Genomic DNA, 26,314 nt, shown 5'->3' with positions numbered 1-26,314 from the left:
TTGTGCCCGAGTGGATCTAGTGAAGGAGGTCAATGCCCTCACTGCATAGGAGGTGCCCAGCCCCCGAGTGTGAGCCCGAGGACTGGCGGTGCCATGGAGGCATGCCGTGAAAAAACATAATCGAAAACCCGCGGATTCCATCCAGCGCGGGCACCGCAAGAACGGAAAACCCGCAGATTCTGTAACTAGGGTTACGTCGTCACATCCTTCAAAAGCCAAAGGGGTGTGGCTCCACTTTCATTTCGACTAGCCACACTCGCGCCACCGTCGTCGCAGTCCACAGAGCACACCACCGCCGCATCCGTGAACCCTAGCCCTCATCGCCGCGCTTTTCAGTCTGCTTGCATGTACTTCTCCGCCGCCACTCGAGCCACTGCACCGCTATATGCACATCAAGAGCCTCGTGGTTATTAGATCCAAATCCTAGGGAGTAGAAACCAAGGAGATGGCCAAAGTTCAGGCACTGGATCCATCCTCAGTTTGGGTGAAGTCCGTGATGATGGAGGAGCGCATCTAGGCGCTCGTCGACTGGGGTCTACTAGGACCCAAGCCGCTGCTCAAGTGGAAGGCGACGGCTGGGCAAGAGTTCCCTAGTGAGGACAAGATGGAGATGATGGTCTTCGCTTCCTTCTTTGAGCGCGGCTTTGGGATTCCAACAGGTGATTTCTTCCGGGTTCTTCTCAACTACTACAAGATTGAACTGGTACATCTCACTCCCAACTCAGTTTTGGATATCGCCATCTTTATTCATCTGTGTGACGTGTACTTGGGCATTCCCCCCCATTTCGATCTGTGGAAGTATCTCTATCAATTGAAATCCGTGTCGACCAAGGGAAACAACGAGTAATTAGGGGATGTGGGTTTTCGCTATGGCCGAAGAGAGTGCAGGTGTACTTCAACCTCCAGTTGAAGGAATGGTTTACGGTCGCCAATTAGAAGCTCGAGCTCCCACCGCGTACTGAAAATGCCCTAGTTACAATGCTCGAGTGGTCGAACCAGCCGTCCTCGAAGGAGATAGTACAAGTGAAGCAGCTACTGGAGAAAATCACTGACCTGAAGGCACGTGGACTCACAGTCGGGGCCGTAAGTATCAATTTTTGTTGGAGATTGACACGCCTATCAAGAACGGAGTCCATCCGGCATATGAGTATACAGGGCCACTAGACCCGACCCGAGATGTGCAGCGAAAGGTGACCAAGGAAGAAGTCACCAATCGGGTATGCGAGTTTAAGGTGGTATCATCAAGAACAAGAGCTACCCCAAAGCATATTCCCTCAAGAGGCCAGCTGACTCAGTGTGATCTCAACTGCATTGATTTGGTGTTCCCATCTTACTTTTGTGTTGTGTCTGACTATTCTTGTTGATTGACCAGAATGACGAATTTGAGTTCTTTTGCCCCAAGGGGCCGAGCAACAACGACCCAAGGTTCGCCCAACCACTGAGTCCGACTAGCTGCCTCCTAGCCTCGTTTGGGAGTCAGACTCCTCCATTTGGTCGGATGAAGACATGGAAGAAAAGGTCGGTCGGGCTGAGAACTCCGCGCAAGTTGGACGCCGAACACGTCATGCCGTGGATAAGCTTTCAGCCTCCAAATCTTAGAAGCCGAGCTTCAAGAAGAAGAAGGTGGCTGATAGGAAAGAGAAGGCTGCCCCGAGCATGGCCTTCACGGCCAGGTCGGCCAGCGAAGCGGATAGTGAAGCAGACGAGGAGTCAGACACGCCGAGCCCAGCTACCAAGAACAAGAAGTCCGAGCTCCTTAAGATGACCGCGGGCGACGTGGAGTAGAACAAGGAGACGTTGAAGGTGAAAATCTGCAGGGGCCTGAGCGGAGATGTGCTGTCGCTACCACCGCCCCTGCGCCCCAAGTTCCGAGTGAAGCAGAGCACCATGTAAGTGCAGTCTGGTTATATTGTCTGTCTTGTGGTTGTTTTGCTGCCTGTATTGGTTAAATTGCTTCTTGCACTAACAATTCAGGAATGTCGTGCTATATGATGAATCTGGTGCGCAACTCGCTGGTTGCATGTCCCATGCTGAAGGGGCAAGCGGCCACGTCCCTGAATAGTCACCGCCTTCAGAGGTCGGGAGAGATCAGGATAGTCGCGCTAGAGGAGCGGTGCCGCAACAAGATGTAGTCGGGAATATTTCTTCTTTGAGTGAAGTTGCCGTGGACACTGCTATAATTGGCTCTGGGGCCAAGCAGATGTCTGGTGAGGGAGCCAGAGCCAAGCCTCACCTAGAAGAGTTGCCCAGGAATCATCCGCTGTTGGAAAGGTCCACCGGGGACGCTGGCATGGACATGCAAGGAAAAGATGATCCTGATACCCTGAAATTTTCCAGTACTGACCTTGCTGGGGACACGGCGCAGGACAAGAAAGATCTTGCCAAGCTACGACTGTCATCCACTGAGGTTTTTGAGTTGTTACTTGTAAGTATGCCAACTGGAGAACCTATATCTTAAATCCCGTTTCTTTGTAGTGCTCTGATTTTTAGCGTGTAAACAGGATCTGGCGGCTCGTTCTCATAAGAGGGTAGATGCGATCCCAAATCTCAGCAGAACCATTTAAAAACTTGAGCTTTTAGCTAAACTCTCAAATACAGCTTCAATTCAAAATCTGCTAAGTCCCAGTAAGCGACGTTCCACCAAAGTTCACGTTTCTTTTTCTCTAAATCCAGCCAAGTTTTGATCCTAAAGTCTTTCTAGGAGTTGTAGGGTATAGTTCAAACTACATGTTTTGTATTGGAAATTTTCTAAGTTTGAATTTAAACCTAGGCACAAAATCAACCCGAATCTTGCTTCCTCGCGCTGCACATGTGCCCGATCTGGCAATCGTGCCCGACGCATCGCGCCGCACCGTGTGGCGCCACCGCACCAGCGCAGTGCCGCTGGACAACCCCCGCTGTGACGTGCCCCAAGGCTCACCGCAGCTACCTAGTAGCGCGCGCATGACATCCCACCCATCCGCTACACATCCCCACTGCCCAATCCCTACACCGCCTCTCACCACACCACGCCGCCTTCAGCCTATCATCGGTGAGATGCGACAATACAGCACCCTACTGGCCAGTGCAAGCGTGCGGCTAGAAGGATCTTGCTGATGCCATAATCCAGCCTGGCCAACCGCCTGAAGATTGCCACAAGCTCCGCACGCCATCACCACCAGTGAGCACCCGCGAAGCTCTGCACCAGTGCAGCTCGACTCTGCTCTCCTTCCCCAATGGTCGCTCCACCTTATCCCATGCACCCGCAGCCCCACCTCACATCACTCTCATGCCCCCGTGCCTATAAAAGCCATCACTGCTCGCCGGAGCTGCTCCCCCACATCACCACCACTTTGTCCCGTTCCACCACCGCAGCCTATAATGGAGAGCCCCCTCCCGCACCTCGCCACCACCGCCTGAGCCTCCCCACGCGCCACCTACACCGCACTCATGGAGCCTGAATTGCCTCGAGCTCATCCCACCGACGAGCTCGCCGACACAGTGTCTCCGCCCCGGCCGACTCTTCCCAAACGCAGCCAGCCGCCGTCAAGCCATCTCCGCCTCTGACCCTTTAAGCGAGGACAACCCCGGTGAGCTCCGCATCATGCCCCTGCCCTTTCCTGCCTCAATCACCGCCGACCCTCGCCAGAATCGATCGGGAACCTCACCAGCGAGGGAAGGGTCCTTAGTGTAAATTTTAGGCACCGTTCCATGATTGTTTAAAATCTCCATGGACCACCGCATAAATCTGTTAACCCTTTTCTAATTTAAGTTTTGATTAAATAAGCTAAACTTTGAAAAAGGCATAAGTAAATGTAGAAAATTGATAAAAATGCAAAACCAACTTTGCTGGAATCCTTGAGATGAGTATTTTCACATAAAAATAATGTTGGCCATGTAACTCTTACCTTTATTTTTCTAGATTTTATTTAGATTTTAAGCTTTTAAATGCATGGTAAATCACACAAAAATGATAAAAAGATGAATCCACTTCTGTTACGTTTGTTACTCCGAGCTTGTTTTAAATGAAATAGTTGTGAGCCTAGTTTAGATGTTTAAAACACTGTTTGAGTTTAAACTTTGAAATCTGAGGTGAAATCTTACTTTTTGCATAATAAATGGTTTAAGGCAGAGAAAAATATCAAACCACTTTTGTTGGGTCGCAAATGCAAAATCCTCACTAGGAAAAATAATGGTCTTTGAATGAAACTTGATGAAATATGCTTAACTTTTTGTATAAGTTTAAATGATGGTAAAATATGGAGAATAGATGTCCTTCACCAAAAATCATGGAAAATTTTCAGGAACCTCTGTTGCACTTGTATAACTCTCTGTTAAATTTTCAGTGCCATATTTCATTGTTTGCATGCGGAAAAAAATTATGGAATTTAAACACAAAAAGGAAATGAATAAAAACCATTAGGTAACAGTGAGGGTACTGTGGGAAATATTGGAAGAGGTACAGAAAAACATTCAGAAACATGATAACTTTCCAAATGAACCTTGAGCAATCCTAGAGTGACCCCACCTTTCTTTTGTGAAGTCTAAGTTGTAAAACCTTATATGTGTACACAATCACCATCACAGTCAACCCCAAGTTTTATATCACTACACACCTTACTTCATGAAGATAATGAAAGTTCAGAACCTTGTTTAGGTGAATGTGGTCAAAATGCAAATTTACGCTTCAACATTAATTCATGTTTTGCATCCTACATGTGAAAGCTTGGAAACTTGAACTAATGCATATGCATCTCGTGTAGAAGCAAATCTCGCAGACGGAATGTACGAACTGCTCACAACGATCGAGGAAGTACCTGCTGAGCTACATCACGTTGAGGCCGAGCAGGAGATCAGCAAAGCATCCAACGAGTTCCCCACTAACTTAGAACAGGAAGGCAAGCCCCTGAGCATAACCCAATTTTTCTAAATTCATGCAATGTCTATGATACCTATGCTTGTGCATTTATGTTCATAGGAGTTGATTAAAAACCTAGTCGCATGATAGAAGGTACTTGTGGTTGAACACTAGTATGGTAGGCCGAGCAGCTGCAATGCTAAATAGGACTCGGTAAAAGTCGAGTGATGTCCTGTCACTCGCGAGTTTATAGGAGTTGATTGCTTGCTCATGCTATAACCATAAGGATGTTGGATGAGACTGGGATTGGTTCCGACTTGGTGGTTTTGTCCTGTCTACCTAGTGATGAAAATGCTAAGGCCAAAATGTGTCGGTGTTTGCAGTCAAGTGTTTGAAAGTACTAATCTCATGCCTAGTATGGGATAGGGAAGCCTAGTACTTGATTGAATCAGTATGTGGGCATACTCCCCACTCTCTCTGGAATGGAGTTCCTTTGATGCATCATGTGGTTACAAGTGCAGTCATGGTACGGTGATGTTCCGGGACTGTGGGGCCTTGTATCCAAGGGAAGTGGGCCCTGGCCACGTGCCTGGGAATTGATGGGGATGGTTGACATGTGTGGACCTGTCGTGGTATGCAATGTTGTAGGGTTAGATTTGCCTTGCAAGGTTAAGAAACTTGAATCGAATCATCTGCCTCTCACAGTTTGAGACTGCTTGGCTACTATGCTGCACTGAGTAACAAGTGACACATAGAATGATTATTTAATGATGATGATGCTTGGAATAAAATGTTTGCTCAACGTGTTTGCTTAGAATAGGTGCTTAACTAGAATGGTTAATCAACTAGAACCTGATGCTAAAACTTGAAAGTAAGGACTTACTATAGATGCTTTCGGCAAAACAAACCCCTCCGCCAAAAAGCCTTGCATGTCTAGAAGTCGGTGGAGTAGTTATCACCCGATGGGTAAGTCTTGTTGAGCATTAGTATACTCAACCTTGCTTGTGGCTTTACTTTCAGGTAACTTGGATGTTAGTGCTTTTGCTAAAAGTGTAACTTGGTCGGCCCAGCTCCCTACGGGTTGGACGGTCGAGTGGGACTCATCCTTGGTCAGCAAGGACTGTGCTAACTAACGTCATGGTTGGCTTCACCATGATGTTTGTACTTCGACATTTAGTTGCCATCCTTTTTCTGCTGCTTAAACTCTGAAACATTTTACTTTATGCTTTTTCGAACTACTGTGATGTAATGAATAAAGTGGGACCTATGTATTAAACTACTGGAATGTTGTAAACTCTGGACCCGCCTTCGTTTGAGATGTTTTTCTTTTCGATTTGATCCGAGACAAGTGGTTTATTGGGTATAACCCGACAAACTACCAAATTGACTTGATTAAAGTGTTAGTTCGCATGTAAGGCGAAGATGAGAACACTTTAGCCAGGTTAATTTGGGTGTTTCTCCCATAGGTTCAAATGAGCAGATGCCAAGGCGAGGGAGCAAAGGCTCAAGCAACACCTTAAAGAGTGCGAGGATTCGAATGCTCATCTCCAGCAAGAGCATGACATGGCAATTCACCGTGAGTACGCTGTGTCGCAGAAGCTATCTTACGAGGTCGGCTTGCGCAAAGATACTATCCGGTTCTTAGAAGCTGTGATGCAAAGTCTTCAGCATGACCAATTGGTGATTGCAGAGCTGAAGGTAGAGCTAGAAGATCTGCGCAAAGCTGCTAGTTATGTGATGGACATGGTTCAACTAGATACCAACCCGACCGCGCCAACACTACTTGATCACCTTAAAAGTGCACCTGGTCGGCTAAAAGAGCTACTGAAGGACACCGTGGTGGAGTGCATCAAGAATGTCTTGGTAGTGTTGAAGACACACTTCCCACGGATTCCCTTGGAGCATGCTGGAGCAGGGGTCGTGACCGACTTTGATGCAGAGAAGCTTCTAGAACTGGTCGTAGAGTCTATGACCTGGTCAATGCATGAAGAGGGAAGGGATCCTTAGGGCAGTGCCTGTTGAGGTCGGTGTAGTCGATACACATTCTCCATTCACCGGTTTTCTTTTTTACAAGGACTGGATTTGCTAACCAGTCGGGGTGCTTACCTTCACGGATGAATCTGGCAGGTAAGAGCTTATTGAGTTCTACCCTAATGGCGTCCTTGCAATCATGGGAGAAATGGCAAAGCTTTTGCTTGACAGGTCTTGTTGTCTTGCTCAAGTCCAAGGAGTTCTCAGCCAGCTCCCGCGGGACATCGGGCATATTGGATGGCCTCCACATGAACATGTCCGAGTTATCCCTGAGGAAACTCGTGAGCACGAGTTCCTATTTGGTGGAGAGGTCGGACCCTATGAGGGCTGTCTTGAAGGGGCCTTCCAGGCTGAGGCAGATCTTCTTGACCTTTGGGTCGGGCTGCAGCGCTATGGGCATCGGCTCTATCTCTGGGATCGTGAGCTGGTCCTGGTCCACTTTGTTGGCCTCGACGAGCATGGCAGTGGCTTGGCCGAGTACTCCAGGGCTTCAGCAAGCTTGATTGCCTCCATGTCGCACTTGTATGATGTATCAATGTCACCGTAGATGGTGAGGATGCCGTTTGGAGCTAGCATCTTGAGGACGAGATAGGTATGATGCGGAATCGCCACGAACCTCGCGAGCATGGGCCTGCCAAAGATGGCATGGTAGGAAGTCTTGAAGTTGGCCACCTCAAAGGTAAGGTGCTCCGTATGGTAGTTGTTGGGCGTGCCAAAGGTGACTAGCAAAACAACTTGGCCAATAGGATAGGATCCTTTGTCGAGCATGATGCCGTAGAAGGGGTCATCATAGGGCTGGAGCTGGTCGAAATTGAAGTCCATGCGCTTCAGGGTTTCGGTGAAGATGATGTTGAGCCTGCTACCACCGTCAATCAGCACTTTGGGGAGGAGAGCCCGATTTATGGTCGGGCAAACCACCAACGGTTAGGACCCGGGATATAGAATATGTACCCAGTGATCTTCTCCGAAGAAGGTTATGGGCATGTCTGACCAATGCAGATACTAGACTGGCCGTATGGAGATGAAGTGCACCACTCACTAGTGCAGCTTGTGCTTGCGGTTGCTGTAGAATGCCTTGGGGCCGCCCACGATGATGTTAACTTCACGGTTTTGGTCAGCGATGGCCTGGTGAGTGTTTGGGTTTAGCTGGCCACAGCACTCATCTCTGTGCTGATCATTGCGGTCGTTGTGTTGGCGGTTGTCACGATCGTCGTGATCATCACGGCGGTGGTCGCGATTATCACAATCATCACGGTGGTGGTCGCGGCCACCATGGTGGTGATCGTCGCGATGATGGCTGTTGCGGTCATCACGATCATCGCGGCGGCAGTTGTCGCGACGGTTGTCATCCCTAAGGTAGTGTTGCGGCGAGGTCGCTTGTACTCCACTAGGGCACCGAGCTCTTTCTTGAGGATTTGCAGTCCTAAAAATTATGACGTGCGTCCTTATGGAAGGGGCACACACAATTCAGGGTGTCACCAAATTCTTCCCGGAGGAAGGTGGTCGGCCTGGCAGGGTCGGCTTTGGCAGTGAGGACCTCGGGGGCCCTTTTTTGAAGTTGAAAGGACTCCGGTCGTGCTTGGTGCTCCTCATGGGTTGGCAGTTCATAGTCGTCGTTCTGGCGATGCTTGCCACCCTGGAACTGTACTTGTGCCGCCTCCTCTATGTCGGCCTGGATGTTGATGAGCTGCATTATTTGCCCGACAGTCTTGGGGGCAGCCTCATACAGCTTGCAGAACATGTTGTGGTTCATTAGGCTGGAGCGAAAGTACAACATGGCGGTCCTTGACACCGACCAGCCTGTTGCGGTTCTCGAAGAAGTAGTTCACGTACTCTTGGAGAGTTTCGTTCTTCCACTAGTGTACTTGCCCAAGATTCTCTATGCTTCCAGGTCGGCTGTAGGTAGCCTGGCAATTCTGGGTGAAAGCCCTAGCAACCTGACCCCAGCTGTCGATACTGCTTGGCAGGAGGTTTTCTAGCCACAGGAAAGGGGCGGGACCCATCACCACTAGGAAGTAGGCGGCCATCTGGTCGTAGGTGCCATTGGTGGCTTTCACCGTGGTGCTATACGTCTTGAGCCATATAGTCGGGTCGAACCGGCTGTCGTATTTTTTGTTGATAGCCGGCTTGAACGAGGCCGACCACTCAACAGCCCTGAGGCGTGGAGTAAATAAGGTGAAACCATCGATCACCGTGTCATCATCATTCTCCAGGTTGTATACGACGGGTGGTGCCCTAGGGCGTCCACCGTTGTTGCGCCTGGGTGGGACGTAGGCATCTTCAAGGGTGTTGTACATGCGGTCATAGTTGGCACGGCGGCGCATCTCATCTTCTTGGTGTTGGTGGTCCTCCCATTCCGCGGTGCTCTAGTCTACTAGGAGCGTTGTAGTAGCGGTCATACTCAGCACGACGGTCGAGCTCGGACTCTTCCGCTCTTGGTAGTGGTTATTGACGTCGGTGTGGAGGTTGCGGCAGTTGTGTAACTCTTCACGATAATCACGTTGCCGACCTTGTCTACCACGGTTCTCACCATCGCCTCTCCTGCCGCTGCGGCGGTTGACGTGGTTTTCATTGTTGGCAGGTGGGTTGGTGGGTTGCTATACCTCCTCTTCATGGACGGGCTCCAGCTGACCTCTCACACAGTTACTGTGGTTTCCTCGGTCGTGGCTAGATCTGCTATGTCTAGATCGGCTTCGAGAGTGCCGGGTAGATGTGGATCGGGAATATGCTGACCAGCTGTGGGCCCGCTCTTCAATCTGGGCGTTGGCGATGCGGATGCGTGTGCCCGGATCCGCCATAGTGGCTCCAAGTCTGGAAGGTTTTCCAGTTGGCAAAGGCAGCCCCTAGGTTAGCCTGGGGTGTGGTGAAGATGTTGTGGCTAGCCCCCCTTGAAGTTGGCTTGTAGATTGCAGGCGCGCATAGGGAGACGTCTGCCCCGAGCACCATCCTAGTTGGCGTTGTCACCATCGTTGGCGCATGGTGGGTCGGCATTGGTGGCGGGCGGTGGTCGCCTGCTGCCTCAGCTCCCACATTAGCAGCATGTTGTTGGCATTGCTAGGCGTTGGCTTGCTCTTGTTGGCGCCGTACTACATGGTCCCAGTTTTTGTTAATGCGACCTGCTTCCTAAGAAGAGGTTTCACCATCCCTAGGTCTATCGTCGGCGGAGACCACAAAGGCTTTGCGATCTGGCGTGGTGGAGTTGCTCTCGATGTCATCTCCATAAGGGTTCGGAGTCAGGACGATGCGGGGGATCTAGAAGTTGCCACAGTACAGAAACTGGGCAAGTTCGAGTGGGTCTTCAGATTGGAATTGAAGAGACTGCACAAGTTTCGTGGAAAAGACAGCAGCCGAGTTCTTTAGACCGAAGGGGGCGAGGGAGGACCATGTGCTGATCTTGTTGGGTGTAGCGCCGCCTTGAAGAGATCAATGCACTCAACAATGGTGTTGATGATGCGATCTAGCCCCACGATCAGGTCGGAGGGCGTGGGTGGGGAGAGGGTTGCAGCAAGGATGTGTGGGACACTCTTTGGGAGAGAGTGATTGCCGACCTACTGGGCAAGTGGCGTGATGATCCTCGAGTGAAGATCTTGTTCCGATGAAGTAGATCCGATAGATGCTAAGCTGGCGGCGGACGCTGAGACATCGAAGGAGACAGTGGAGTTAGAGTCCACCGGCATGTTCCCGAAGCGGAGCTGGATCGGATTGGTGAGGAAGTCTTTCATGCTCTCGGGGAAGATGACACTGGGGTGAGATGCCATCGAGCTTGCTGGGGAGGCTCTCACAATCACTCCTACCTGGCGCGCCAACTGTCAGATTTAGTAGCCGCAGCGGTCCACCAAGGGGTTACCCAAGTGGTTGATTTGTAGATAGAGAGGATTGCGAGATCAAGAACTCAAAGGTAATCATGAGAACACAAGGGTTTAGACAGGTTCGGACCTCCGGAGAGTAATACCCTACGTCCTGCATTTTGGTGGTTTGTATTGCTTGAGAATTGTGATGCCCTTGGGAGGCACCCTTGGCCACCTTATATAGGCTGATGACCTAGGGTTACAAGTCGGTTTGAATCTAATCTAGCTGGTTGTTACATGGATAGCAATCTGAGTTGGATTACAACAAGTATCCCACAATATTCGGGCTAATTTGAATTGCCCGACCTCCATGACATGTGCTCCAAGTATGTTCATTTCCTTAGCCTGTATGATCTGGTCGGGCAGGCCCACTTGTCAGGACCGGCCAGTATCCTGGTCGGTGGGGACCCATGGGGTACCCATATCTGTCAACTACCTTCAACCCAGATCCCTAATTTCAGAAAATGCCCTTCCCTCTAATGAAAGGGGAAAGTAGAGGCACAAAACAGGGGACTAACCTGGCCATAGCTCCTACTCCTCCCTTCACTACTGTGTTGCGCCATTCCTGCCACCCGTTGCAGATCTGCGCACCGAAGCCTCTAGGATCAAGTCTTTGCCGCAGCCAATAGGAGCGTACCGGCGAGTGCCTTGCAGTGTATGCCATTGCAGATATAACTATTGCTCTGGCCTGCAATTGTGAAGTGGACCACACTTATTAGAATTGTAATATAAGAAAGCTGCCTTGTTCAAAAACCATAAACTGCATTATGTCTTAGTGGTAGTGCTGACTCTTCAGAATCAAGAGGTCACAGGTTCAACCTTTGCCCTGGACACTCTTACCTTTTTATTTTCCTCCCTTATTTTATCATAGACTCACTTGTGGGACCCTGCTAGATTTTATGATGAATTGGAACACTTTATTTTCTCAACTCATGCTTGCATGGGGGCTCCCCTCGGTTTATGACATTTTTGCACACCTTAGTTTTCAACAAATGCTTACATGTGGCACCTTGGTTGGTTTATGATATTTTCGCGGACCTTATATTGTCACAAAACCATCATGTAAGAGCGAGTGATAATTTCTTTTTGGCTACAGTAGCAATTTTTATGACGTTCCCTAACTTTGTCACTAAATTTTTTCGGTTGTGCAACTTTATGATGTTTTCAGCCAGAGACATCGTAAATCTATGATGAGAACAAATGTGTCATAAAATTTTTATTATAGATCAATACATTTATTGTAGTGATTAATGTCATGAGCCCATAGATCGGGCCTAACCAAGATAGTATGGCATCAGAGGGCAATAACTTAATCTAATAGCTTAAAAGAGTAGAACATGATCTTGCTAACATAGCCATCGGCTCAATGATGTCAACTTACTACTGAGATAGATGGATCGGACTGAACAAAGATAGCATTAGCTCTCCATAGCAGTAGGCTAACGCTAAGGATCTGAAGATTAGTGATACGAGAGGCAAGGGTAAAGATCTATAGGATCTAATAAAGATAACACAATTCAAGCGTGTAAGGTCAAACTAGCTGATACGATTAGATAACCGGTGAGTGCTTGAAGAACCTAAGAGATCGATGCGATTTAACTTCATTAGAAAAAAGCAAACTTAATAACTAGCCTAATGATAAGAGGATCAAAATATCGAACTAATCGAGAAAGTTTTGATACAGATAACGTAATGATGGATAATGACGGTACTTACACGCTCGCCGGAGGTCGAAGCTGATGTAGCCCTGCTTGCTTGAAGGAACATGTCGAAAACTACTCTACTCCTACTTGTAGGATTTGGTGGCGTGAAGTCGAAAAAGAACTTGTATTGATGAATTGACGATTCTTTTGGTACAACATTCGGGGCTTATATTTATACCCTGAAGCAAGCTAAAGTCCTAGTCGATTATGACACGATCTGTTACAATTATTCTAAAAATTAACTAACATAAATCTTCACGATTTTCCTTATTTGGTAAAGACGCCATGCTCGTCCTGGACTCTTTCTCCGATCCCATCGGCTCTTCAGATCTTATCCGCATCGGTTGACTCTGGTCAAAAACCGGAGTCAACATCCTCTCTACGCCGCCGCGTGTGGATCATCCAATGGGCCTTGACCCCTTATATTTATATGGTAGCTGGTCTTGGCGGGGAAGGCACATAAACACATGTCGTTACAAAAGACCGAATGGAATTTCGGTCGGCCGTATCAATCCATCCGAGTTAAAAACAAACTGACTTGACCCTGCCATATCCTGCTATACGTGGACGCCACGAAAGTGATTACCAAGGATATTTACTTGTACCTTCCAATTTGGAGCACCCAGCTTGAACGCCATACACATGCATCTATCCGCATGTTTTACTCCACCGGTCTGATGTATGCGCATGCTGCTAGCTCTAGTCTTTCTCTTACCTTCTTTGTTTAGCCCTTGTTTACTTTGCGAATTTGGGAGGTGCCAAATTACTGTAGCAACACTGTAGCGTTTCGTTTGTATTTGTGAATTATTGTCCAAATATTGACTAATTAGGCTCAAAAGATTCGTCTCGCAAAGTACAATAAAACTGTGCAATTAGTTTTTGATTTCGTCTACATTTAGTACTCCATGCATGTACCGCAAGTTTGATGTGATGGGGAATCTTCTTTTTGCATAGTGCCAAAGTTGAGAGTTTTGTAGGAAGTGAACAAGGGCTAATCACTTTGCCACGCTGCATGCAAACTAAGGCATGCGGCACCTGGACTCCAAGCGTCTTGCTTCTGCCGCTGCAAATCGCTGAGTTTCTGGAAGGGCAAGACATGTTTGGACTGTTGTCCCAAAGATGTCTGTAGTCATCAGAATCCCACCGCCTGGTTCTGCATGCTGCCACCCTCGCACTACTTACTAGCTTTCTTTGTTAGCTGCATGTATGAGATTAACTCCCTTTGCTTGGCAACTAGCCAGTCGGCCCTATTAGCACCTTAATTAATCTGACAACCGAATTAGCTAATTAGAGAGAAGAGAACACGTTTTTATTGTCTATTTATTTAACTAGCAACCGAATTAAATTGGTTAAACTATTTAGCTCCAATTGATTCAGTCAATAATCTCGTGCTCGTGCCAAAGTTTGCTATCAACTGATACTTTTTCTAACAATTTTGATCAAAGTTAAGAAAATTTAACTTAAGACAAACTTAAAACAGCTTGTTTTTAGGATAGAGAGAGCAGTTCAAAAACCATCCAAACAAATGGCTAAAAAACAGTATACTTTTAGATGCTTTCTTCCTTGCCGCAAGATGAAGATATATACACGCGGGCATGAACACCAGTATCCGTCGTTTGAGCTTAGCCTCTGCCAACACTCGACAGCCCCTCTTTCCCGGCTCGCCAAGTAACTCCCACTTGCTGTCCCCAGTGCCATAAGGCCAAGTGTCGGCCCTGTTGGCCACTTGCTTCTCGTCCTAATTAATACCATGCCATTACGTCAAAAAAATATCTCCATCTGATTCTAGCACATCCAGTGTCTTTACTCAGAAAGCCGAGAAATATTGCCCGAAAACGAAAACGCGCAACGAGAACCACATGAAATGCTCTCGTTTTTTTAGGTGCCGACACTGCATCGCTTTACAGGCAGATATTATATGTGTCATCTACCAAATCGCACCACACAAGTAGCTCTCACTACACTGCCCATATCACCTCCTCATTCGCCTATAAAGATAGCAAGTAACGTCTTCACTCCCCGTGCCACTGACTCACAGCGTTCTGAAGCCAAAAGATCTGAGAAATAAAGCAAAGAAGCTATCCAATGGCAGAGGGCAAAGGCTCCGGCGACCTGTTCTCAAGCGGCAAGCTAGTCGTGGAGGCTGCCACGTCGGTGTTCCAGAAGAAGAGCGCCGACAACATCGATAAGAAGGAGGTCGCCGGCGCGGCCGCCGAGATCCTGCACGCGGCATCCTCTTACGGCAAGTTGGAGGGCAAGCCGGCCGGGCAGTACATCGAGAAGGCCGAGGGGTACGTGAAGGAGTTCGGCACACGGCCGACCGCTGGCGCTGAGAAGCCTGCAGGCGACGCCCCGGCCCCTGCCCCAGCAGGCGACGCGCCCAAGCCTGCGGAGCCGGCAGAGGCGCCCAAGGAGCCAGCGCCTGCGCCTCCCGCGGAGGAAGGCAAGTCGGAGGGGTTCGGTCTCAACGATGTCATCAAGGGCGCTGAGCAGCTGGTGGAGAAGCGGGGCGGCGGAGAGGAGAGCGCGGGTGGGCTGTTTAACATGGCCCAGGGGTTCCTGAAGTAGAGCTCACATGCATGCACCGCACTGCTTTCAGTTTAAATAATTTTTCTGGTTATTATCTTTGCTATGGTTTCTATGTAATAATTAACTGCTAGTAAAACTACGATTGCCTCACTGCAGTCCGTGTAGTCAATGGAGAAATCGGTGTAGTTGTGTTGGCAATGTTTGTAACATCTTGTAATCGAAACTTAAAAGATGCTGGTGCTTCCGAGTTTGTTAAGAAAATTCGTTGATGGGTTGCGGAATTTAGTGAAACTAGAAAAAAAATGCTAGTGCGTTGCTACGTGTCCTTACTTACTCTCACGGTATTATTTGCTTGTTCCTACTATGTTGGCTTCGCTTCATAATATGTTAGTGCGTTGTCCCTAATAGTCCTCTGTTTGTAAGTATAGTAGTAGAAGACATTCGTGGGTGGTTTGATGCCATCTGTTTATTACGTGGGACCCATATATGGAAATAAAAAAAATTCACTGCTTAACCTCCGCTCTATCCATTCATTCGATTTCCCCCGTCCTCATCGTCATCCAGCCAGTCGCTGCTTCTTCGTCAATTGGCACCACTCGCATATTGCCCTATCCTCGCTGTCGCCCAGGTGTTGTGCATCTTGCCGTCCTCGCCGTCGCCCAGACAAGTGCTCGTCCTCCCAATGCCTAGACTCATTCCCATTTCGAGCGGTAGGCCACAACACCTCTGGCCGTCATGAGCAGGAGTGCATCCTCCTCTTCTTCTCGTTTCCATCCACCTCCTTTCTATAATCCACTCCAAATCATTCCAATATAGTGCAAAATCGAGCCCCCAAATGCTAAATGCCCCCCTCCCTGGCGCCATACCCTCGCTGGCACATGGCTCTACTTGGTTGACTGCAAGGAGGCACTCGGCTCCTTGTTTCCTTTCCCCTCCTCCTCTCTCCTTCACCCTTAGGTCCAGGTGGCGGGTAGGGCGTGCAGCTCGAGGAAGCAGCTGCCTACTAGGATGAGCGACAGTAGTGTGTGGTGAGCAAGGGGAGGGTTGGCCACATGAGCGACCGAATGGTGGCGAGCATCCCGCGCCGCCACCGGCAAGCACGCTGTGTGGGCGGGATAAAAAAACAGGAGCAAAAGCTGGACTTTGGGTCAATTGAAGTAAAGTTTGGGGACCTTTTTGCGCAATCACCAACAACTATTCCAAGGACTACAGGTCGATTATGAAAAAGTTGAGGGGCTTTTTTGCAAAACAACCACCCACGATGGTTGGAAGAAACAACCACACTTTAATATTAGGTAGAGATTGTTGGAATCCAAAATTGGCAGCAAACTGATCAGGCTAGGACCAACCGGTTAGACCAGTTCCTCTTGGCAGTTTGACCGGTCTTAGGTCCTGTAGCCGGTCTGGCAAGGCTAGCCGTTCTGACCGGTGGGCTCGTCCGGTTTGACTGGTCCAACCCTAATCCGAGTAGAATTGGGGAGTCCTAGTAGATTGAGATTTGTAATAGGATTTCCTTGTGGAGCAAAACCTCCCCACCCTATCTCTACCTAATATTAAAGTGCGATTGTTTCTTCCAACCGTCGTGGTTGTTTTGCAAAAAAATCTCTCAACTTTTTTGTAATCAACCTGCAGTCCTTGAATAGTTCTTGACGATTTTGTAAAAAAGTCTCTTTCTATCTGTGCCCCTCCTCCTCCACTCCCTTTCCCTCCCCAGTCCCCACGTTCTCTCACCGTGACCCTTCCACCTTCCACCTTCTCCATTCTCTTTCCTCTCATCTCTCTCGCCTAATCCCCTTGCGTCTGTCGCTATCTATCATCCCCGGAGGCCGCGAGATTCTCAGTTGCCGCCGCACGTCGAGGACCCAGACCCTCCCAGCGCCGCCGCCTCCACACACCACCACAGAGCAATCCCCTAGATCCTCATCACGGGAGGTGTAGGGGGTGCTTCCACTGATCCGGATCCCATATCCAGAAGGGCGAGCAACTAAGGTGGTGGAGCCCCGGCAAGGCAATGGCGGAGTCTCTACGAACTGATGGCGAGAGCTTGGCGCCATCCGTGGCCGCTGGCCCCCTCGCCATCCACCATCTGCTCTACTGCTAGCGACCAGATATGCTACATCACCACCACCTCGCACCTTCTTGGAGAGTGCTGCCGCTTAGAAACGTAGTCAAGGGTCTGCACCTCCGTTCGATGTTCTCTGCATCATAGAAAAGGCGTGCATGGCGGGTGCGGTGACGCTGCGCATGTCATCTGTGCTGGGTTTCTGAGGGAGCCGTGCAGCCACCGATGATTGGTGCTTGACTGCATGGATTTTGAGGAGGCATGTAGAAAAGGAAATGCTGCCAAGTTGCTAGTTTAAGCTCAAGGAGGAAGATGGCGGTGGATTGGGTGCTTGCGTGTGATTGCTTTGGTCGTGGAGGTTAAGGAATAGAGGAGAAATGATAGGAAGTGAAGGTGCTTCGGTTCAATTCGAAGAGGAGCACCTTGGAATATTGGAGTAACCAGAAGAGGAGAAAGTGTAGCAGTTTTGCTTGCTAGTTGATTTTTGTGAGAAAGAAGAGAGATCGAAAGGACGAGAGTTGAGGAAAATTGGAGTGAATTTGGTGCCTACTCATGCTGCTCGAGTGGGGATCAACCAAAGGAGATGAGGTGGTGATTTTAATTGCGAAAGAAAGATTATAGCAAACAGAATTAGCTCAAATATTATAGCAAGGAGAAGTAGCTCTATTTTTGATGAATAGCTTCGTGTAAAAGAGAAGCGGGAGAAAGAAACGAGCAGGCCGAGGTGCGGCAGCCTTCTAGGAAGGGAAAGAAATGAGCGGCAATTTGGGGATTAAGTAATGGTAGCTATGTTTTTTAGATTAGGAAATGGTAGCTATGGATTTGGTAAGAGATGGAGTTGAAATAAAAAAAAGACTATTATTAATTGAAATAGATAGCAATGGGATTAATTGGTAGAGTTGTAAAATAATATGGTTAGCAAACAAGGATTTTTTCCTTGTTCAATAGAATAAAAGAATAGTTTAAGATAGGAATCGATGCTAAGCTTGAGGATCGGGCCTAGGTTAGTTCCTAGGTTTGGTTCATATATGCAAATAAAGATTTGATAAAGCTTGTTTTCACTACCAAGTGATACACTACTATTTGGATGGATATTTTTTTAAAGTATAATGAGCGCATATGCACATAAATTTGTAGTCCATTTTTGTTGATGTACTCCCTCCATCCCAAAAAGAATACAACTCTCGCTTCCCGAGTCAAACGGTTCCAAGTTTGACTAAATTTATATAAAAAACTACGAACATTCATGTCTCTAAATAGATTTAGTATGGACACATATTACATGATTAATGTATTGATATTTATTTTGTACCATAAATGTTAGTACTATTTTGTATAAATTTGTCATAAATAAGTTACCACATGAGGTTTGGGACATATTTATTTATTGGACGAGGGGTGGGTGTGCAAGTTTTTTCTCACCATTCAAACGCACGGGCATATTTGCTACTAAACATAAAGGGTCGTGACCGATTGAGGCTAACACCCAATCGATCAAAACATTTACTTTACTTTATATCCAAACCTAAATCTTTTCCTATCCTTTTGCTTTCCTCTTTCGTCTCCATGGAGGCTGAGGAGATTCTGAGTGGCCTGCTGATCTCAGAGCCACTCTAGGTGCGTCATCCCTGACAAGATCCCTCCCAAGGTGGTGATCTTAGGTTTTCGCATCGCCCTAGTGCAAACCGGTTTGACCGACTTCCCTGACCGGTCTGACCGGCCAAGGGCAGGAGCCACGTGAGGAGCGTTTCGATGACCGCGTGTGCATTTGGTGTGTTGACCAGAAAAAGTGTCAACACATTTTTGGTGACTCCGCTGGGGAAGAAAGATCTGGTTTCTACAACCATTCTATCAGACCCTAGCCAGATGGGATCTACTACAGAAATCGACAAGGACAACATCATCACGGCCTCCATTGAGGACCTCAGTGAAGAAGAACACCAAAAGTATTTGGTAGCGGAGGAGTACTTCAAGATGCAGTTCTTGATGGGCTTTAAGAAGGACCGCCAGGGCACGGTGACAAGAGTGCAATATTTTTTGATGCCCTCGTTCAAGATGAGCGACAACAAGGTTGAGGTAATTGGTACTATAAGCAAATCACCCTGTGGCATCACCATCCAAATTAAACTAGCTAAAGTGTTCCCATCTTCGCCTCACATGCGAACGGACACTTTAATCAAACCAATTTCGTGGTCCGTCGGGTTACACTTGATAAACCACTTGTCTCGGATCGAAACGAAAAGCATCTCACATGAAGGCGAGTCCAGAGATTACAACATTCCAGTAGTTTAATACATAGGTCCCACTTTATTCATTACATCACAGTAGTTCGAAAGTGCACAAAGAAAAATGTTTCAAAGTTTAAGCAGCGAAAAAATGATGGCAACTAAACGTTGAAGTAGAAACATCATGGCAAAGCCAACCATGACATCAGTTACCACGGTCTTCGTCGACCAAGGACAGGTCCCACTTGGCTGTCCAAAACTTTCAGCAAAAGTACTAACATCCAAGTTACTTGAAAGTAAAGCAACAATCAAGGCTGAGTATACTAATACTCAACAAGACTTACCCGTCGGGTGGCAACTATTCCACCGACTTCTAGACATGCAAGGCTTTTTGGTAGAGGGGTTTGTTTTGCCAAAATCATCTATAGTAAGTTCTTACTTTCAAGTTTTAGCATCAGGTTCTAGTTGATTAACTATTCTAGGTAAGCACCTATTCTAAGCAAGCATGTTGAGCAAATATTTTATTCCAAGCATCATCATCATTAAATAATCATTCTATGTTTCACTTGTTACTCAGTGCAGCACGGTAGTCGAGCAGTCTCAAACTGTGATAGGCAGATGATTCGAATCAAGTTTCTTAACCTTGCAAGGTGAACCTAACCCCACGACATTGCGTACCACGACGGATCCACACATGTCAGTTGTCCCCATCTCCTAGGCACATGGCCAGGATCCACTTCCCTTGGATACAAGGCCCCACAGTCCCGGAACATCGATGTACCGTGTCTGCACTTGTACCTACATGATGCATCAGGGGAGCTCTATTCCAGAGAGAGCGGGAAGTATGCCCACTTCCCGGTTCAATCAGGTACTCAGCTTCCCTATCCCATACTAGGTATGAGATTAGTACTTTCGAACACTTGACTGCGAACGCCAACACTTTTCAGCCTTAGCATTTTCATCACTAGACAGACATGACAAAACCACCAAGTCAGAACCAATCCCGATCTTGTTCGTCATCCTTATGGTTATAGCATAAGCAAGCAATCAACTCCTATAAACTCGCGAGTGACAGGAAATCACTCAAATTTTACCGAGTCCTATTTAACATTGCATCTACTCGGCCTACCATACTAGTGTTCAACACATAGGTACCTGGATCATGCAAATAAGGTTTCAATCAACTCCTATGAACTTAAATGCACAAACATAAGCAACATAAGTAGTGCATAAATTTAGAAAACTCGGTTATGCTCTGGGGCTTGCCTTCCTATTCTAAGTTATTGGGGAGCTCGTTGGATGCTTCACTGATATCCTACTCGGCCTCGACGTGATCTAGCTTGGCAGATACTTCCTTGATCATCGGGAGCAGTTCGTACATTCCGTTTGCGAGATTCGCTTCTACACGAGATGCGTATGCAATAGTTCAAGTTTCCATGCTTTCACGTGCAGGATGCAAAACAAGAATTATTGCTGAAGCGTAAATTTGCATTTCGACACATTGACTTAAACAAGGTTCTAAACTTTCATTATCTTCATGAAGTAAGGTGTGTTGTGATATAAAACCTGGGGTTGACTTTGATGATGATTGTGTACATATATAAGGTTTCACAACTTAGACTTCACAAAAGAAAGGTGGGGTCACTCTAGGGTTGGTCAAGATTCATTTGGAAAGTTATCCTATTTCTGAATGTTTTTCTGTACCTCATCCAATATTTCCCACATTACCCTTACTGTTAGCTAATGGTTTTTATTCGTTTCCTTTTTGGGTTTAACTTCCATAATTTGGTTCCGCATGCAAACAGTGAAATATGGCATTGAAAATTTAATAGAGAGTTATACAAGTGCGACAGAGGTTCCTGAAATTTTTCCATGATTTTTGGTGAAGGAGATCTATTTTTCATATGTTTCCATCATTTAAACTTATACAAAAAGTTAAGCATGTTTCATCAAGTTTCATTCAGTGATCCTTATTTTTCCTACAGTGTATTTTGCATTTGCAACCCAACAAAAGTGGTTTCATATTTTTCTCTGACTTAAACCATTCATTATGCAAAAAGTAAGATTTCACCTCAGATTTCAAGGATTAAACTAAAACAGTGTGTTAAACATCTAAACTTGCATCACCACTATTTTATTCAGCACAAGCTCAGCACAACAAAGCTAACAGAGGTGGATTCATCTTCTTATTATTTTTGTATGATTTACCATGCATTTCAAAGCTTAAACTCTAAATAAAATCTATAGAAATAAAGGTAACAATTACATGGCCAACATTATTTTTATGTGAAACTACTCATCTTAAGGATTCCAGCAAAGTTGGTTTTGCATTTTTATCAATTTTCTACATTTACTTATTCCTTTTTCAAAGTTTAGCTTATTTAATCCAGACTTAAATCAGAAAAAGGCTTAACATTTTTACGCGGGGGGTCCCTAGAGGTTTTAAACAATCACGGAACGGTCCCCACAATTTACACCGAGGACCCTGCAAAGCTTTGAGCCGGCGGGATGTCGTGCACGTGCTACTGAGCAGTTGCGGCGAGCGTTGGGTCACGTCACGGCGGGGATTGGCCGGCAGCACTGCGCCAATGCGGCGGCGCCATGTGATGCGGCGCGATGCGCCGGGCACGATCGCCAGATCGGGCACATGTGCAGCACATGGGAGCAAGATTCGGGTTGATTTTGCGCCAAGGTTTAAATTCAAACTTCGAAAATTTCCAATACAAAACTTGTAGTTTGAACTATACCCAACAACTCCTAGAAAGACTTTAGGATCAAAACTTCACTGGATTTAGAGAAAAAGAAACGTGAACTTTGGTGGAATGCCGCTTACTGGGACTTAGCAGATTTTGAATTGAAGCTGTATTTGAGAGTTTAGCTGAACTTTGGCTCAAGTTTTTAAATGGTTCTGCTTAGATTTGGGCCTAGGCCAAAAGGGTGAAGTTGTAGTACATATTGTATACTCCAACTTTTGTAAAAGGTTTAACTCGTGTTCAGTTTATGTTTTGTGAGAAATCTTCATGCCAAAGTTGAAGACTTTCACTATTTTAGACTTAGAACTGAGGGGCTGGATTTGAATTTGTTGCTGAGTTTAGCCTAGAAGTTGAAAGGGTTTTGGGGTGATTTAGCCCAAGCTCCAATTGACAAACTTGTTCTTCAAAGTACACTCTACAACGTTTGTACAAGCTCCAACTTTATATCAGCCCTAGAATTTAAAATAATAGAAGCCAAACTACTCTTAATCAGCTATATTTTCAGGACTTGGTGATTTTGAGTATGACTTGAATTGCTTCTGAATTTAAATCTAGTTTTGAACCTCTTCCTATCCAAATTAGCCAAAGTGCAAATAAGAAAAGTTGTTTTTAATGCAATGTTCTACAACTCTTAGATTGACAAAAATTCAAGTTCCTATATAAAATTTCATATCTTGAATTACCCGCAAATTAAGCTCCTAAAGGGCAATTTTGACCTTTCATGTGCTATATTAGTGCCTAAACATCCTATTCAATCTTGAACAAGGCTAAATTAGCTAGGATTATCACACACCCCCAAACCCATCTACGCTTAATAATAAAGTCAATAAACATAGCTTGGGTAGTGATGAGCTTCTTGCTTCTTACATTGCGTGTTTAGAGCCACTAGGAGACATAGAAAAGGAGAAATCTGTTGCATCTTCTAGTAATATTACAAGTAGCAGTGCTTCTCAAATTTATCCGCATGCGGTAATGCATCTTAGCTCGTCGGTTACGCCAGGGGTTATTCCTAAAATTCCATTGTATGGCATGCCACCTAACTTCTTCCCTAGTCAGACGCCGCCAGTCCAACCGCCAAAGCCGAACACGGCTAGAGTGGTTAGACTGGTCCAGGCAACCGGTCAGACCGATCTGACCAGTGCGCTGGGGGTTGTGCCCGAGCAGCCTGTGCCGCTTGTTGTTGTGCCTAGTTTGGCTGCTCCTAGCCGTACTAATGGGCTTGAAAATTATGTAACCTTATTTAGTCCAGTAGTGCATACGTCATCATCACCTAATGTCATAGCCAATGATATCTTCTAGACTTACAGGCTCTCTCTAGCAAAAAGCATACCCCATTTGAATAGGCTCTGTCTAGCTAAAAGCATGCCCCATTGGAATAAGATTAATACAGTAGCTACAATGCCACAGCAGCCAAATAATTGGAGTGAATTTTCTAAATTTAAAGAAGATTTGGCTAATGTGATTAGAAATAAGCTTGGTGTTGATATTGGCAACTCTAAGTTGTACCAAAAGCCATATAATGCTAAGTTTGATAATGTTCCCTTTCCTGTTGGTTGGCGTATGCCTGATTTTATTAAATTTAATTGTGAAGATAACCAAACGACTTAGGAACATATTAGTCAGTTTACTGCTTAACTAGGTGAAGCAGGTTCCTACAATGCTTTGAAAGTACAATTGTTTTCTTTATCTTTGACTGGAACTACCTTTGCTTGGTTTTCCTCCTTTGCTCCTAGTTCTATTGACTCTTGGGATCAATTAGAACAGAAATTTTATGCTCACTTTTGTAGTGGGAGCTTTCAATTGAAATTAACAGATTTGACATCGGTTAGACAAGGTAGAGATGAATGTGTTTCTGATTATGTGAAACGATTCAAAGAAACTAAAAACCATTGCTTTAGTTTGTCAATTTCTGATATGGATCTTGCGGACATTGCTTTCAAGGGTTTAAGATCATCTATTAGACATAGAATAGATCGTTATGACTTTCTTTGGGTTGCACAAGTGCAAGTGAGAGCTTTAATCCAAGAAAACTGAATGGGAAAGGAAAAAAAGTTCTAGGTCTCATCATTCTAACATGGATGCTATTGAATACAACTCTGATAGTTTGAACGATGAAGATAATGATGTGTATGTTGCTGAGTTTGTGTGGCCTTCTAAGGCTAAAACTTATTCTTGTTCATCTCTTAAACTGGCTCACAAGGGTCGGCAAGAAGTATTAAAATTTACTTTTGATGTTTCCAAATATGACAGCATATTTGATGAATTGTTTAGGCTTGGGAACATTAAAATATCTCATGTCATACCTCCACTTGAGGAATTAAAAAAGCGCGCATACTGCAAGTTTCATAATTCTTTCTCGCATGCTACTAATGATTTCAATGTGTTGTGTCGACAGGTTTGATCGGCCATAAATGTAGGACGATTGGATTTTCATTAGATGTAAGTGGATAAAGCACCTTTCCCTGTCAACACCATGGATCTATAGCAGCCCAAGGTACTGGTTCGGCCGCATCAAGCTGAAACAACCAAGGGTAAAAATGTGGTGGTTGGTGAAGAGAAGCCCGACTTGAGAAGCAAAGAGCTGACATGGGAAGTGGCCTATGAGAAGACTATTGATGGTAGAGAGTCATTCAAGATCACTGTGAAAGCCTCTGGACACGAGAGGCAAGGGTCGTCCTCGCTGACTGGTCAAAGATTGTTTGAGCCTGCTGAGAAGGACAAACCAGTTAGACCAGTTCAGGCGGCCGGTCAGACTGGTCCAGCCTAGGGCCACCCCCGAATGTTGAAACCAAAGCTTCTAGAGATTGGGACGTAGAATCTTAACTTCGCAAAAGATCAGGGAAGTGATGTGAAAGAGAAGGTCACATTTGATAAGCTTTTAGTCAAGTATTCCAACCAAAAGGCCATTACAAGTGATCGGCCATTGAAAAAAAGGATGAGGTCACTCATGCGCCAAGATAGGAAAACCTCACCTCCAAGGGCAACTACGAGGAAGAAGGGTGAACATTCTCATTAGAAGCAGTACCCTACCACATCATGGGCATGTCCAACATCAAATCTGCCATGCCTGGTGTGGGATCATAATGGGGTAATGTGGGTACCCTACAAGTCTGTGCAGCAACAACCTTTCCATCCTGGATGGAGATAATCGAGGAGACCAGCTCTAGATAGGATTGCACGTGTATGACCGTTTGGCACCTCGCTGATCAGGTTGGAGTCAACAGGCTCAATCGGTTAGACCGGCCTACCCCAACTGGTCTGACCGCCCTACCTAGGCATTAAGGCCGTCCTCTCCAAGGAAAATATATCGACCCAAAAAGAAGGAGGAAGGTGTGCAGAAGATGGACATCGACCCAAAAAGGACTACAGATAGAGATATAGTCTAGATTGGGTGCATGGATGTTCCCATGAAGGATGATAACAAAAGACTGATTGTCATAGGCAATAAGATCGCGACATCTGTGCAAGGAGTGCATGTTGCTAATGATCATAGAGCCAGCAGTAGCAATTCTAGTTCCAAGTACTTTTTGCCAAGTTGGTTTCCTCCCGGCTTGACTATCACTCAAAGGAGGACACTTCAAAGGTTGTGCTTCCAAGAAAAGAAGGAGCAAGAGCTAGAGAAATAGAAGGACGAAACCTTCAACAAATACAGACCAATGGTCCCACAGAGGAAGGAGTGGAAGGCCAAGGTGGATGCTTGGCCAACACTTACACCGGCTAAAACGACCAAGAAACCGATCAGACCGGTCGAGATGCCAGTGCCAACAGCTGAACTGGTCAGACTTGATGCCTAACCAGTCCAACCGGTCGAGCTAGAGGTGCCACCCAGTTTTTCTTCTTCTACTTTAGTGGCTTGTGACAATGAGTTGACATCGGTTCTCGAAACAAAAGGTGATGAGCAACTTGTTTATTATAGTTCTTCACCTGAGTGCATGAACCTTGATATCAATGCGGTGCAGATGTCCACGGATGGTTATACTATTCCGGAGGAAGATTTGGCTCATATTGATTTTGGACCCAAGGAAGCTACATTCTAGAAGCCTAAAGCTACTAATAATCATTTGAAGGCATTGTATATGAAGGGTCACATCAATAGGAAGCAAGTTTCTCGGATGCTAGTCGATGGAGGGGAAATTGTCAACTTGATGCCTACTCCTTGTTCAAGAAGTTGGGTTGTTCAGATGAGGACCTGATCAAGACCAACATGACCGTCAACGGTGTGGGAGGAGACAAGCCAATGGGAGCTAAAGGCGTTGTCTCTATGGAGCTCACCGTTGGGAGCAAGACGTTGGCTACCACTTTCTTCGTCGCTGAGACGCAAGGTAA

General features: G+C 46.3%; 2 protein-coding genes across 2 annotated transcripts; one reads left to right on the top strand and one right to left on the bottom strand.

Moving 5' to 3' along the window:
* Positions 1-7,273: 7,273 nt before the first annotated feature.
* On the bottom strand, positions 7,274-7,690 carry LOC101780546. Its single transcript, XM_004986622.1, has one exon. The coding sequence runs from the start codon at positions 7,688-7,690 to the stop codon at positions 7,274-7,276; it is 417 nt and encodes a 138-aa protein (XP_004986679.1).
* Positions 7,691-14,431: 6,741 nt separating this feature from the next.
* Positions 14,432-15,233, top strand: LOC101767037 (nodulin-related protein 1). The gene has a single exon (XM_004983246.4). It carries the CDS (start codon positions 14,505-14,507, stop codon positions 14,985-14,987), a length of 483 nt encoding a protein of 160 aa, XP_004983303.1. The 5' UTR covers positions 14,432-14,504; the 3' UTR covers positions 14,988-15,233.
* The last annotated feature ends 11,081 nt before the right edge of the window (positions 15,234-26,314 follow it).

This window comes from Setaria italica, chromosome IX, assembly GCF_000263155.2.
Source record: "Setaria italica strain Yugu1 chromosome IX, Setaria_italica_v2.0, whole genome shotgun sequence".
NCBI lineage: Eukaryota > Viridiplantae > Streptophyta > Magnoliopsida > Poales > Poaceae > Setaria > Setaria italica.
The sequence above is the reverse complement of the archived record's forward strand: the minus strand, read 5'-3'. Positions and strand labels throughout refer to the sequence as shown.

What these genes read in the sequence shown, in the direction of transcription:
- LOC101780546 (XM_004986622.1), bottom strand. Translation starts at nt 7,690, where the DNA reads ATGGACTTCAATTTCGACCAGCTCCAGCCCTATGATGACCCCTTCTAC.
- LOC101767037 (XM_004983246.4), top strand. Translation starts at nt 14,505, where the DNA reads ATGGCAGAGGGCAAAGGCTCCGGCGACCTGTTCTCAAGCGGCAAGCTA.